This window comes from Podarcis erhardii (genome assembly GCF_964252035.2).
Source record: "Podarcis erhardii genome assembly, chromosome: 13".
Lineage (NCBI taxonomy): Eukaryota > Metazoa > Chordata > Lepidosauria > Squamata > Lacertidae > Podarcis > Podarcis erhardii.
Window position 1 is genome coordinate 22650188 of NC_138502.1, and position 14606 is coordinate 22664793.

Here is a 14606-nt window from a genome sequence, read left to right on the forward strand (position 1 = left end):
GAGGGCCACTGACTCACCTTCCTTGGCTCCAGAGGTTGCTATGTAATGGACTTTTATGAGTTCAACACCAAGTAGGGACCTAACCCATGTGTGTGTTTTGGGCAGGGGGGAGGGGGAGAGTCAGCCTCCTAGGAAGAACATAATGTCATGGTAAAGATCATCCTGAGAAGGAGCAGCTGTTCCATCGTGAGTTGTATTTTCTTCCCTCTCCATTCCTTTTCCCTCTTGTATCATGTCTACTAGATTGTGAGGGTAGGACAAAGGACTGCCATTTTAAAAATACTGGTACAGTACTTAGCAAATTTTAATAATATTATTAATAATAAAATTACTCTCCTCAAATGCTGCATTCTTTTAGTCAGGGCTGTTCAAACATTCACTTTCAATCACAAACCAAAATGACTTCCTGCGCCTTTGAGCATCACTGAACGACCACTGCTTTTTAAAGGTGGCAGGTCCATTTGAGGTGATTTTTACTCTCTCATTTCCAACTAAGGGGCTATATGTAAGAAACACCCCAGTAATTCCTGGAGTTTGTAAGGTAAGTGCTAGTTTGCTCAGCTAGCTCCCCATTTGAAAGTGAAGCAGTCAAGTTCCTATGCAGATTTTACTGCCTCAAGCACAAATGGAGAGGTGCCACAGCTCAGTGGTAGAGCACATGCTCTACACGCTGACTCTCTCAGCTTCAGTCTTTAAGCATCTTCTGTTTAGTGATGGAAAAACTGTGTGGACAGTATCAAGCTAGATGGACCAATAGTATGATTCAGTATAGGAGAGCCTCTATAAATGAGGCTGGGTCTGTGACAGTTACAATAATGGTGTTCTTTCTTTCTCTGTGTGTGTTTTTCTAGCAGGTGAACTCTGGTGCAATGGTGGGAGCTCAGCAGCTAGAAATGCAGGCAGCGGCAGTGCCAGCGGTGGCCCCAGCAGGTGGTGGCAGCAGTGGCGACCACCAGTACGAGTGCCTGGAATGTGGCAAAGTATTCAAATGGTCATCACGGCTCATCCACCACCAGAGGACTCACACGGGCGAACGCCCTTACAAGTGCTCAGAGTGCCCCAAGGCCTTCAAGGGGTCCTCAGCCTTGCTGTACCACCAGCGTGGACATACGGGGGAGCGACCTTACAAGTGTGACAAGTGCGGCAAAGCATTCAAACGGTCGTCCTTGCTTCAGATCCACCAGAGTGTGCATACCGGCCTGCGTGCCTTCAAGTGTGCTCAGTGCGGCCTGGCCTTTAAGTGGTCCTCACATTACCAGTACCATTTGCGCCAGCACACTGGCGAACGCCCCTACCCTTGCCCGGCGTGTGACAAGGCCTTCAAGAACTCTTCCAGCCTGCGGCGCCACCGCCATACACATACAGGCGAGCGCCCCTATGTCTGCCTCATCTGCAGCAAGGCCTTCACGCAGTCTACCAACCTGCGGCAGCATCAGCGGGTGCATACTGGCGAGAGGCCCTACCGATGCCAAGACTGTGGTAAGGCCTTCACCCACTCTTCCAACCTGGCGCTGCACTGCCGATCGGCACACGCTGCCCGCCCCGCCCACACCTGTGTTATCTGTGGCAAGGCCTTTGCATCGGACACCTATCTGCAGCGGCACTTGGAGTCTCATGGGGACATTGCGCCTCCAGCACAGCTCTTCTTGGAGGAGCCAACCACCACTGTGGAGATGCTGTTTCGGTGTAGTGTCTGCCATCTCACCTTCCCCTTGCAGGAGCAGCTGCTGAGCCACCAGGAAGCACACTTGGCCCCAGCAGAGCCACTGCCTCTGCCACCGCCACCACCGCCACTACCAGTGCAGGAGGAGGTGGCAGCTGTAGCATCCCCCACACCCTCCCTAGCTTGCTCTGTGTGCAGTAAGACTTTCAAGAGTGCTGCGGGTTTAGCACGGCACCAACAGAGCCAGCACTCATCCGATCGCACCTACACCTGCATGGTGTGTGAACGCTCCTTCCCGGCGCTGGCCAGCCTGTTGGGCCATCAGCGTTCGCATCCCCCGGCTGAACAACGGTTGGAGGAGGCAGAGGTGACATGCCCAGCACAGGCAGAGCCAGTGCCCGCGGCCACAGTGACGCCACCCCCACCCCCTGAGCGCCCCTATGTGTGCGGAGAGTGCGGGAAGTCATTCAAGGGCTCCTCTGGGCTGCGTTACCACCTCCGTGACCACACGGGCGAGCGCCCCTACGCTTGTGGCGAGTGTGGCAAAGCCTTCAAGCGCTCCTCGCTGCTGCGGATCCACCAGCGGGTGCACACGGGCCTGCGTGCCTTCACTTGCTCCACCTGCGGGATGGCATTCAAATGGGCTTCCCATTATCAGTACCATTTGCGGCAGCACACCGGCGAACGCCCCTATGCTTGCCAAGATTGCGGCAAAGCCTTCAAGAACACCTCGTGCCTCCGGCGGCACCAGCAGTTGCACACCGGTGAGCGGCCCTTTGCCTGCCAGACCTGTGGAAAGTCCTTCACGCAAACATCCAACCTCCGGCAACATCAGCGGGTACACACTGGCGAGAGGCCCTATTGCTGCCGGGACTGTGGCAAGGCCTTCACCCACTCCTCCAACCTGGCGCTGCACAGACGTACCCATTCGAGGGAGCGCCCCTTCCAGTGCCCAGTTTGCTCCAAGGCCTTTGTCATGGCCTCTTACTTGCAGCGCCACTTCCGCACCCACAACAGTACTGAGGCGCCCAGCCGCCCAGCCACCACCTCACCTGCCACCACTCAAGAGGTGCAAATTATGCCTAACTTGCAGGCCACTCTGAATGTGGAGTTAAGTGGCAGCCCAGCCCCTCCTGTCTCGTCAAACACTCAGACTTTCCTGCTTGTGCAAACATCACAGGGCTTGCAACTTATCCCCAGCATACAGCAGCCGCCACAGCCACCCCCACCCCAAAATTTACCCCCCAAACTTATCCTGCTGCCCAGTTCCCAGGTGCCCACTACATCCACTGCTCCCACCAGCATTACCCTGTTGCCAGCTGCTCCTACCACCCCGGGCAAATCTGCCCTGGTCCGTCAAGGTAAGGCCAAGAAACCTGCACCGTTGGCTCCCCCACCACCATCGGTGTCTGGCAACCAGAATATCATTTTGATGCCCAGTGCCACCGGGGCCAGCGTGCAGCCCCTCTCTAATGTGCAAATCCAGAGGACGCCAGGGCTACAGACTAGCGGACAGAATGTTATTGTTCTCCAGAGCTTGCCAGAACAGCAACTGGGCACGGTGCAGATCCAAACTGTGCCAGCTGCTCCACCAACAGGCACCATTCAGATTCAAACCTTGCCCCAGCCCCTCCAGAGCTTTCCCACTGCCCAGCCAGGTGGCACTTTGCAAATTCAGACCGTACCTGCTTCACAGCAACCTGGCACAATCCAGATCCAGGCCTTCCCACATCCTCCACAGACTGGCATTGTGCAGATTCAAAGCCTGCCCCTTCCCCAGAATACAGTCCAGATCCAAAGTTTGCCCACCTCCCAATCAGGAGGCACCGTGCAGATCCAGAGCCTGTCTAGTTGTCCACAGACTGGCACAGTGCAGTTTCAAACTCTTCCACCTTCCCAGAAGATGAACACTGTACAATTCCAAGCTGTGCCAACCTCTGAGCAGGTAGGGACCCTACAGCTCCAAACTCTCCAGCCTTCCCAGCAAGTGGGCCCCATTCAGATCCAGACCTTGCCATCCCTTCAGCAAACCAGCCCTCTGCAGATCCACAGCCTATCCCCCTCCAATCAGCCTTTGACCAGTGTCGAAATCCAGAGCCTCTCGCCTTCCCAACAGCTGGATGGCACCATTCAGATCCAGGAGCTGGTTTCGTCTCAGGAAGAGGAACAGCTTCAACCTTCAGAGGAGATGACCAGTGTTCAGCTTCAGACTTTGAGCCCACCACAGGAGATGAATGAGGTGGGGACTTCTCTGTCCAGCTCCCATGAGCTCTCTGAGGTGGACCTCCAACAGGGACCTGGTGTGAAGGAGGAAAGCCAGGACCTAATTGTGGTGCAGAACTCTCCAGGGGAGGAGCTTCTGGGGCCAGGCGGGGAGGTGGAGAGCCTGGAAGGGGTGCAAGACATGCACTTTGAAACTTTACAGACCGATGAGGGAGTTCAGAATGTGTTGGTGCTGAGAGGTGCAGGAGGAGAGCAGACCCGGTTGTGTGTGCAGGAGGTGGACAACATCCAGACAGTGCAAGAGCTGCCTGGCCTCCAGTTGCAAGGGCCCGAGGGTAGTGCCGGGACTGGACAGAACCTCCTGATCATTCGTAGTGCCCAGGGGGAACAGACCCTCCAAGTGCTGGAGAGTGTGCCAACACTGCAGGTGAGCAGCCCAGACAGCACCCAACCTACTGGGGACAGCAACAGCGCTTCCCAAATGGTGCAACTTCTGCCGAGCCCAGTAACTTCGCAAGGCCTGCCCTCCATTCAGATTGTGCAAACGGTACCCAACATGCAGCTTGTCCACACTTTCTGAGGACAACTGTCCCCATCCCTGCGTTGGAGTACCAACTGAGACTCAGTTGTGCTCTCACTAGTGGCTGCTATAATTAACTGTGTTGCCGGACGGGATCGACCTGGGCAACTTCAAGACTCCTGGAGGTGGCTCTGCTTAGGTTTCTCAGGACAGTGTCATGAAATGACATCAGAGAGCTTAGCTCACGCCCATGCCTGCAGGTCCAAAGCATACCCTTGATTCCCTCACTTCCTGCTCACATGGGGATTGCTGTTGCTGCTCGTGTCCTTGCAGTTACAATGACTCCACTACCATGTCCTTCCCACAAACACTCTTGTCTTGTTTTGCATGTGAGAAAGGGATAGCCAGTCCAGTCCTTGATACAATCCCTAACCCACCCATTTCCCCATCCTGTCTGAAATACGTTGTTCCAACAAGAACCAAATGTATGTGCAGTCTGATGGTTGGAAGACTGTGCAGCCAGAATTCCTGGTTTTTTTCTCCACACTAGACAGAAAATATAGTTAGCAGATATCAACTGGACTGCTGGCTTCTCTCCATTTCCCTGCTGTGTTGCAATTTTGGAGCTAAGTGCTGTGGAGCAGTGTGAGCTCTTTTTATGTATTAGAAAATGGGGAAAGTTTGAGTTTTTGGGTCTTCCTTTGATACAGGGTGCTGCAGGAGGCTGCTTTATGAGCTGTCATAAACAGCATCTTTTTCCAGTTAAGCCCCTCTTATCTATTCTCCATTCCAGCCCCTCACCATGTGCAGAACCACATTTCTTCCCAAGTGTACCCCAGTTCCTGGTGCTAACAGACAAGAGGGTCATAGACTCTTGGTCTAGAAGAAAAATAAAAGACTGCTTCAAAGCATTTTTACTCCTTTCTGTGTATTGTGCAGAGGCTGGGTTTATCAATACATGTCATACTTCTTTTGTGCTTTTTAAGTCTGATTGGCATTTCAGTAGCAGATTGCACAGTCCCCAAAAGAAGTCAACTATGAACATAGGAAGTTGCCTTATACAGAGTAAGACCATTGGTGCATCTAGCTCAGTAATGTATATATCAGGGTTTCCCAAACTTGGATCACCAGCTGTTTTTGGACTACAATTCCCATCATCCCTGACCATCAGTCCTAGCTGTAGTCCAAAAACAGCTAGAGACCCAAGTTTGGGAAACCCTGATCTAGATTGAACGGTAACAGCTCTCTAGCATTTCAGGCAAACATCTTTTTCAGCCCTCTCTTGAGATATTGTGGCTTTGAACCTGTGCTCTTCTCCATACAAAGCATGTGATCTACAACTGAGCTGCAGCCCTGCAGCTTTAACAGGCTTGAGAGGTGCAAGATAAAAGGTTCCTGCTTAGAGGAAACTCTTTATGTTTTTCTCAAGTGGCTTCAACATGCTGGATATTGAATTTTAAACTGAAAGGTGCTGGGACTCAAGCCTAAACGGGAACTTAAGCTTAGTGTTGAAAGTCAATGCAAATGAGGTCTCTGTACAAGATTTATGGAAAATGCAACATGTTTGGTGAATTTCTTGGCGTAGGAGGTTCTGCAGTTTGAGGAATGATTGTGGTTGAGCTGAGAACCAAAGACCAAAGTGGGCAGAGTTGAGACTTGTGGGATTTCCTGTGGGTTGTTGTTTTTTCTTCCTCTGAGAACACTGAGACCCACCAAACTGATGGCTCAGGTGGCTGAGCCAATTATGTGCTGCACACTAGCCCTACACTTGAATAACCTGTACAGTGGTACCTCGGGTTACAGATACTTCAGGTTACAGACTCCGCTAACCCAGAAATAGTACCTCAGGTTAAGAACTTTGCTTCAGGATGAGAACAGAAATTGCATGGCAGCAGCAGTAGGCCCCATTAGCTAAAGTGGCACCTCAGGTTAGGAACAGTTTCGGGTTAAGAACGGACCTCCAGAACGAATTAAGTTCTTAACCCGAGGTACCACTGTAGAGAAAAAGCTGTCTACAAAAGCTAAACAAGTGAAACCTGGCCATGCTCTTTCTATTTATGGTTTGTTAGCAATCTTCCTTCTCAGTATCTTACTCTATAAATTATATGATGCATTGCATTTTAGTGCTTTAGAACTGACCATCCTGGGAGAGCCACTGGTTCCCCACCTCCAGCAGAGAACATGGGGAAGGCACTTTTACAGGACAAAAAACTGAAAAAATGAAGAACCGACCCTCACGGTCAGTGTGGGACAACACTCCTGTTCCACAGGGGATCCCCCCCCCACTGTGTTAATCATGTTCTTAAATACAGTGGTACCTTGGTTCTCAAACTTAATCCATTCTAGAAGTCCGTTCCAAAACCAAAGCATTCTAATACCAAGGCGTGCTTTCCCATAGAAAGTAATGCAAAACAGATTACTCTGTTCCAGACTTTTAAAAACAACCGCTAAAACAGCAATTTAACTTGAATTTTACTATCTAATGAGACCATTGATCCATAAAATGAAAGCAATAATCAATGTATTGTAGTATAAAATAGAGAGTATTGTAGAGGATAAAAATTAAAATTACATTTTTTTCTTACCTGCACTGATGATAGTCATTGTTTGGATGTGGAGCTTTTATCCATTTCTGCAGTCACACAATCAATCAGTAGCTGAACTGTGTTCCATACAGTCACAAAAACAAATTAACTGAAAAAGCCTTGAAAACAAAAACACAAAATAAATAGCAAAAACAAAGGCACCAAACTTAATCTATTCTGGAAGTCCATTCGACTTCCAAAATGTTCCAAAACCAAGGCACAGCTGATTGGTGCAGGCACCCCAGAAACAATAGCCGACAACTGCATCGGATGTTCAGCTTCCAAAAAACGTTTGGAAACTGGAACACTTACTTCCTGGTTTTTGGTGTTTGTGAGCCAAGGCGTTTGAGAACCAAGGTACCACTGTACTGCATAGCAGGAGGTGAATGGCTCACAGATATGCTTACGGTGAAGACAGACATAATTTTAATGCTGCCATAGCCATTTCACACATTGCATTTTTGGCCAATGTGAACTGCTGGTTTTAATGTTTGTTTAACAGGTAAGGAGCTGTTAAAAGGACCTATGCCCCATGTGAATTTGTCAGTCAGCCACCTTGTGGTGACGTTAAAGAGTTTTTTAAAAAGTAACATCCCCATTTTGCAATGATGAACAAAATGGGTTACAAGTGGTTTACTAGGTCAATGCCAATGTTACTGTTTTTAAATGCCAGCTTCTAAACCACTCAGAACTGTTATGCTTCTTCAGACCAATATCCATTTCCTTTTGACATCGGCCAGCAGCCAGCTAGATGCAAAAAGGAAGCTCACAGGCAGAACAGAATGGCTACAAATCAAATTGGTGCACCTGCTTATCTCCAACAACGATGCTTAATTTCTTAATATTTACATTGAGAAAGCAACATGTCAAAGGTTACTCTCGGGAATTCAATGCTTACAATGTAATGAAATAAATCCCTTTATTTTTGCTATCTTAACCATGAGCCCCAAACTCAATCCAAACAAACAGTCTGCGCAACTCTTAAAAAAAAAAAGAAGTTGAAAAACAAAACCCTTATGGAAAGACACATACACTTCCAGGTGGCTTCCAACTTCATGTCAACAGCATAAAATGGATACATAACGAAAATGATACATTAACAGCCACCAGCTGTTTACATTATGGGCAGCAGGTCGTGTTTTTTTAACAGTTCCATAGCAGACTGGCAGCAATAGGGGAAGGCTTTTCCAGATTTCCCTCTCTACTAGCTGTCTACAGCTATACCCGTTGAATCCCCGCCTGTCATTTCACCATGAAAAAGAAAAAGAAAATTAGAAAGTCAGTTATTTCCCTAAGTCCTAAGCCATTCAAACTGAACCCACCCCCGCTGCTGCCCGCTCTCTCCCATAAAAGGCAAAACGGGTTTGGGACTCGCTGCGCTTGAAGGCCCCGTTTCGCCCCCTTGGCAACAGTTGCCAAGAACTGCGTAAGGAGCGAAAGGCGCCGAAGAAGCCAGAAGCGCCGCGCATGCGCTCATGGAGTGAGGCGCTGGAGCTGCGAAGCTGGGGAGGGTTGACTAAGAAGAGGCTCTTGGGGCGAAGCTGTTTTCCCCTCTCCTTCCCCCCCTCCCTCCTGAAAAAGCGGGCGGGGTGGGGAGAGAGAGAGATGTAGGAGGCCTCGGAGAATTCCGTGCTCCTTTTATGCAGGGGCAAAGGCAGCCGCTTCCTCCAGGCTGGGTGAGTCCATTCCGCGCCTGGGGGGGGGGGAGTGGAGAAGGTGTGCGGGCGTTTCTGTTTCTGCGGAGGGGTGTGGCCGCAAGGGCTAGAGTGCCGTGCCCGGTCAGTTTACGACGGTGGTGCTGGCGTTTTATTGCGGATCTGCCTTTGCTCCCGGGAGGGTCAGAAGGGGCAGGCCGGAGAAATGTGTGCGTCGCGTTATTTTTGTCCGTTATGTGGCATCAATTAACGGTGGTGCTCCATTGCAAGGGAGCCTACCTTGCAAATAGAGTAGGGGGCGCAGGGAGCTAGCTGGGAATCAGAGGCTGATGGTAAAATAGCTCCCACGACCTTTCATTAAATGGGGGGCGTGCAAGTGTTATTTCATAAAGTATACACGGCCTCGGTCTCGTTCATTTTCAAAACCCCTTAGGAGGCATGTGGTCCCTGTTTAAACAGATGGGAAACTAAGGCCAAAAGACTGCGAGTGAATCTGCTGCTGAACAAGAATATATTCTTGCCAGCTATACCGGTTGTAGTTGCTTTTTTAAGAGTTGCCAGCTTCTTTTCTTACCAGGGCTGCTGTGCATTTAAATTGGAGAACGATTGTCAGGCATTTAACACTTTAAAATGGAAAAGGTATCTGTTGAGAAGAGTTCTGACTTCTTTGTGTGTGTAAATGTACAAGAGCCATGCCACAAGCAAAATAGTTTTCAACTCTTGCTGGCATTGTAGGAAGTTGTTGCTAATGTGTTTGTTAGATTGACACCCCCCCCCCCAAGTACCTATTCTCCTTTAGGAAGGGATTGGGGTAGGATTCTTTCTCCCCATCCCTGGAGATTATTATTATTGCTGTATTTGTATCCCGCCTTTCCTACACAGAGCTCAAGGTGGTGTTCCTGGTTATCTACCCAGTCTTCATGTAATATTCACAACAACCCTGTGGGGTAAGCTGAGAGACAGTGACCGGCCCAAAGGCACCCAGCAAACATAGCTGAGTAGGTTCTTGAACCTTGGCCTGTCAGGTCCTGGTCCAGCACTAACCACTACACCACACTGTCTCTGGTTTCTGTGCTGCTTCAACATAAAAATGCTCCCCATTTACTCAAGAGTGTCCCCAGCCATGGTGGAAGGTTGGGCTCTGACAAATGGCTCATGCTAGTTTGAGACACTTTACTTGTCCGTCCCAGCCTCTCATCAAGGACGAATCAGACAATAACTGGGCTTTCCCTCTTTGAAGGTGCCATCTGCTGGCTGCCAGCATGCCTACCCTGGAACCTGAGCAACTAACCATCAGAGAAATGAGAGAGGAGGAGACAGCAATTGTCTTGGAGCTTCTGAAGGTGAGATGGGCTTCTGAGAGAGGTGGTGGAGAGCCCAGGCTATATAAGCACACTCTTTCCTTCCTTTCTAAAGACTTATGGAATGTGTCATTTAATAGGAACCTTCTCCCTAGAGATGGGGAAGGCAGTTTGGTGTTCTCCGGATGTTGTGGACTACAACTCCCTTCATCCTTTACCACTGGCAATGCTGATGGGCTGGTGAGAGTTGTAATCCACCAAACTGGAGGACATTGCATTGTCTACTTCGGTGTCAGCAAACTTTTTCAGCAGGGGGCTCGTCCGCTGTCCCTCAGACCTTGTGGGTGACCGGACTATATTTTGGGGGGAATGAATGAATTCCTATGCCCCACAAATAACCCAGAGATGCATTTTAAATGCACACATTCTACTCATGTAAAAACACGCTGATTCCCGGACCATCCACAGGCTGGATTTAGAATGCCAGATCCAGCCCCCGGGCCTTAGTTTGCCTACCCATGGTCTACTTCATATTTTAGAGCAGTTGCACATTGCAAGGGAACTGTGTGTGTGTTTGTGTGTGTGTGTTCTAGGAAGCTGTTTCAGTTCGTTTAGGGCAGTACTTCCCAAACTTGGGCCGCCAGCTGTTTTGGGACTACAATTCCCATCATCACTGGCCCTGCTAGCTAGGGGTCATGGAAGTTGTAGTCCAACAACAGCCAGAGAGCAAAGTTTGGGAAACACTGATTGGGGTAACTAAGAAGCCTAATCAGTGTCCCAAGTAGGAAGCCTTCTAGAACAGCATCTTCTGCAAAGCGCAGAGCTCCTCAACAGACAACTTGGAATGGGCAGGGATGTTTGAAAACCACTGAACTGGAATTACTGGTTCTGCATGCAACTTTCTTTCCTGATTGTGATGCTAGCACTTCTGTTTTCTTGCATTCCTTTCACACTGCAGTACCTGTTGCAAAGGTGGTGTTTTTTTACTGATATTTCACGCTAAATTTCATTGACAGCAGTGAGTGTGGTGTGACACAACAACGAAGGTACTGAACACTGCCACTCCTCCACCACCCTTTCCGTACATGCATGCTTCTGTTCTCCCATGATTCACCCATGAAAACAGTAGGAAAGATCTTTATGCTGGCATACCACCTCAATTTTTGTTACTTTACACCTACAGTTTTCTGGCTTATTGGGGTTGCAAACAGATTTTTTATGAAAGCAATTAACATGGAAATGAGCACTAAACTTTACCATATTCTGCTAGATTTCCAGAAGCAGCTTTTACATAATGTAAAAGCACAAATATAATGCAGAAATTAGAGAAACAGAATAAACTGCTGTGTGAATGCAGCCCACTCTTCCTGCCACATCCACTCTGATTGGGGGGGGGGGTTAACTGAGCATATTAAACCTGTAGAGAGAGAAAATTGAGATGTTTGCAGCATAAAAAAAAATTAAAGGGAACTTGGCAAGAAGAGGAGCTGCATTTGATGATACTTACCTCTAAGGGTTGGGCAATAAGCAATTGTGTTACTGTGTTATTTAAACACTAGAAAGAAAATTCCCTCCACACTTAAAGGCTGGGAAGAAAATTTCCTAAGGGAAAGAAAGCGCGGTTCAATCCACTGGCTCTATCTCAGTTCCAATGCTCTTTTGTCGAGGTTCCTTGTTTCCCACTAGGGCTTGCATTCTAAAAAAGCTGGGGTAGAACAACTTTCGTATCTGCAGGACAGTTCTGCTTTCAGTGTGGCTCTTGTCTCTCCAGCCTTTTCTTAGCTGTGTGCAAATTGCTACAGACGTCATAGAATTCCCCTTCTTGTACGTTTTCAGGTAAAGTGAAGGATAAGCATTTGTTTAGAGATACACAACACATCCCAGGTCCTTCATAGCTGTATATGGTCCTTTACTTCATATCCATTTCTATTTCCCACCAGGATGGATTCAAGGATACAGAGAACCGCCTGATCCTCTATGTGCTGACGCGGCCTCTGGCTTTGCTGCTGATGGCGGTGGTGAGCAGCGGCCTGCGTTTCTTCCTGAACTCATTTGTGGTGGCTCTCGTGCTGCCGGTCCTGCTCACCGTGGTGGCTCTGAAGCTTCTGCTGTGGCGCTCGCCGGACTTGAGGCACCTGCATGCCTACTACAGCGCAGGGCAGCGTGGGCTGTGGGTGGCTGTATACGACGAGGACGACGTGTGCGGCTGCGTGGCTCTGGAGCCCTGCGGTGGGGAACCACGCACAGCGGAGCTCAAGCGCCTGGCTGTGAACCGGTGGTACCGGCGCTCTGGTGTGGGCCGCTCCCTCCTCAGCTTCCTGGAGGCTCACGCTCGCGCCCAGGGCTTCAAATTCTTAGTGGCCCAGGTCTCGGTAGTCACCAAGGCGGCGATTGGGCTCTTTGAGAGCACTGGCTACAACATGAGTGGTGGGCGGCGGTGGCTGGGCTACACTATTCAGCAGGAGTTCAGCAAGGAGCTCTAGTTGGTCTGCCTGCCAGTTAGCCACTAGGGAGGGAGCCTCCCTAGTCTTGAGGAATCCCTGCTGGCCCACTAAATGTGGGGAAAGCACCAAGCTCCAGAAGCAAGACTGCAGGGAGCAAGTTATCTCTTAAGCCCCCAAACAGGGCAGTTCCTCTCAACAAAAGTGACTTTCTCTGCCTGGAAAATCACACACTGTAGCCATGAACACAGAGCTAAGCAGGGGAAAGGGTTGTCCATTGAGAGCCTTCTCCCCGGTCTGCCACATCACTCAGGCTCCCTGTCATTTAGAGTTTTCTACCAAAGCCACCCCAGATTATCTGTCCATAGTTTTGAAGAGTGGAAATAACCAATACCCTGCCTCTGGTCAGACTCTACACCAAACACATTCAAATCTTACACCAGGGTAAACCTCAAATTCTAGGACTTGCATAAATACTGCATATCAAGCAAACCTGGATTTCTATACAGTGCAGTTGGCGTGAATGGCATTTTACAGAATATGAGAGGGCAGGGCTCTATGCCAAGGAGCTTTATTTATTTATTTGCTATGTTTTATTTAATAATAATGATAATTATATTATTTATACCCCATCCATCAGGCTGGGTTGCTGTATAGCCTTGCCCTATTCTACTGTCTTTTTGTGCATTTGGAACTTCATGGGGGGGGGGGGAATGCTTTTTTTGTGTGGGTGGGTGGTGGTGCATATTTTAGGAATATGCACAGGTGTGTGTGGACAACTTTTCTGCTTGCTCCAAATCTCCCCCTCCCTCCCAAGCTGCTTTTCCTTAAAAAAAGAGCTGCTGGGGTTCTGTTACATTCATTTCCATGCAACATGCAGTTTGACGTACAAGATGGCAAATGGCACCTTGTTCTCTGTTGGATTTGTGCAGCTATCAAACTAGGTAGATTTGAGGATGATCCATTCAGGGCTTTATAGGTCAAGGCTGATCCTGTCAACTGTGTCTCTATACGCACATGGGGTTTTTTTATGGTATCATTGCAGCTGACAGGGACTTTGCCTCTATGGAGCCTTTCAGCTTCCTCCTGAGTCCCGGGACTTGGGGTCTGAAGAGAGAGAACCTCTTCCATGTGGCTTCTGGATCCCAGTTCCTCCAGAGGCTGAAGCAATTGATAAAACTGTGGATTGGTTGTGGGATGCGTGGGGATCACACTTCCCGCTCCCAGCTTCCAATTCAAGTCAGCCTGGGCTTGCAGCATCTCTGTGTGTTCACCCCACTCCCCAAGAGGACACAGTAGACTGGAGACTCTATGATAAGGCGATTCAGGGAAGTGTATGATAACACTGTAGATAAATATGTCTTGCTAATGGCCTGTGATTATGAGTGGGAAGAAGTGGCTGGACCCAGGGGTGTAGTTCATAATGCAGAAATGCACCCTGCAGCCCTCTGGAATGAATCCCTGTTGGTGGAGACTGGGTTACCTGGTATTGGGTGTAAAGGAGATATTTTGCTTTCATTATAAGTGCTCTCAATATGAGCCATTTCCGTTTCCCCACAGGAGCGACCCCTAAAGAAGGAACAGGGAGCAATGGCTCATTTCTTTTTAACAGGATGGTGAGGATTTCAGCTGGAAGCCACCTTCCTTGGAAAAGTTGGGCCATTGGATGAGGGGGAAAAATCTCCACTACCCCCACCCCACCCCACCCCATCCCCCACAAATAAAAAGCTTGCCTACACTAGTGTGTCTAGGGGAACTGTATTTTCCCAGTGAATGAAAACTGGGAAATGGGCTTGAAGTGTGAGGGTGATAAAACATGTCCGCATAGATTAGATCTTTATATGTGGAGAATCCAGAGGCGAAAACTTGTGATACAGAGAGTTGTTACACCAAAGGTCAAATGGCATATGTGTGTGAATATGTACAGGAACAGGCTTCCCCAGGTTTATGTAATTTAAAACAGGGGTAGATGTTTCTCCATTTATGAAATGAATGGTGGGTAGGGAGAGGGAGGAATCCAAATGGGTGGTGATTTGGAGAGGGTTTCAAAACACTGGAAAGGAATGACTTTTTGTATGTGTGTATAAATAAATATTCAGATGGTTTTAATTAAATAGTTTTAATGACTTGGGCAGTTCAGTTGCCCTCTGTGTGTAAACCTCATTGGCGGATGAAGGTTAAGATTAGAAATTAATTAAATACACATTTTAAAACAATC

General features: G+C 48.8%; 2 protein-coding genes across 8 annotated transcripts in view; both read left to right on the forward strand.

The window, feature by feature from the left end:
• Positions 1 to 14604, forward strand: part of ZNF628 (zinc finger protein 628) — a 16297-nt gene extending 1693 nt beyond the window's left edge. The window contains exons 2-7 of one of the 7 annotated variants that reach the window (XM_081836707.1): positions 113 to 186; positions 852 to 4313; positions 9887 to 9989; positions 11888 to 11965; positions 13434 to 14291; positions 14322 to 14604. In XM_081836707.1, coding sequence (XP_081692833.1) covers positions 148 to 186; positions 852 to 4313; positions 9887 to 9928 — 3543 coding nt within the window. In that variant the 5' untranslated portion in view covers positions 113 to 147 and the 3' untranslated portion in view covers positions 9929 to 9989; positions 11888 to 11965; positions 13434 to 14291; positions 14322 to 14604. Of the gene's footprint in view, positions 1 to 112; positions 187 to 851; positions 5318 to 9886; positions 9990 to 11887; positions 11966 to 13433 lie in introns of those variants that run through there. The other 6 variants (XM_081836705.1, XM_081836706.1, XM_081836701.1 and 3 more) reach the window with 6 other exon arrangements.
• Positions 9948 to 12430, forward strand: NAT14 (N-acetyltransferase 14 (putative); the record flags this gene model as incomplete). The annotated part of the gene is made up of 2 exons (XM_081835963.1): positions 9948 to 9989; positions 11888 to 12430. 2 exons carry the CDS (start codon positions 9948 to 9950, stop codon positions 12428 to 12430), a joined length of 585 nt encoding a protein of 194 aa, XP_081692089.1.
• Positions 14605 to 14606: the final 2 nt, after the last annotated feature.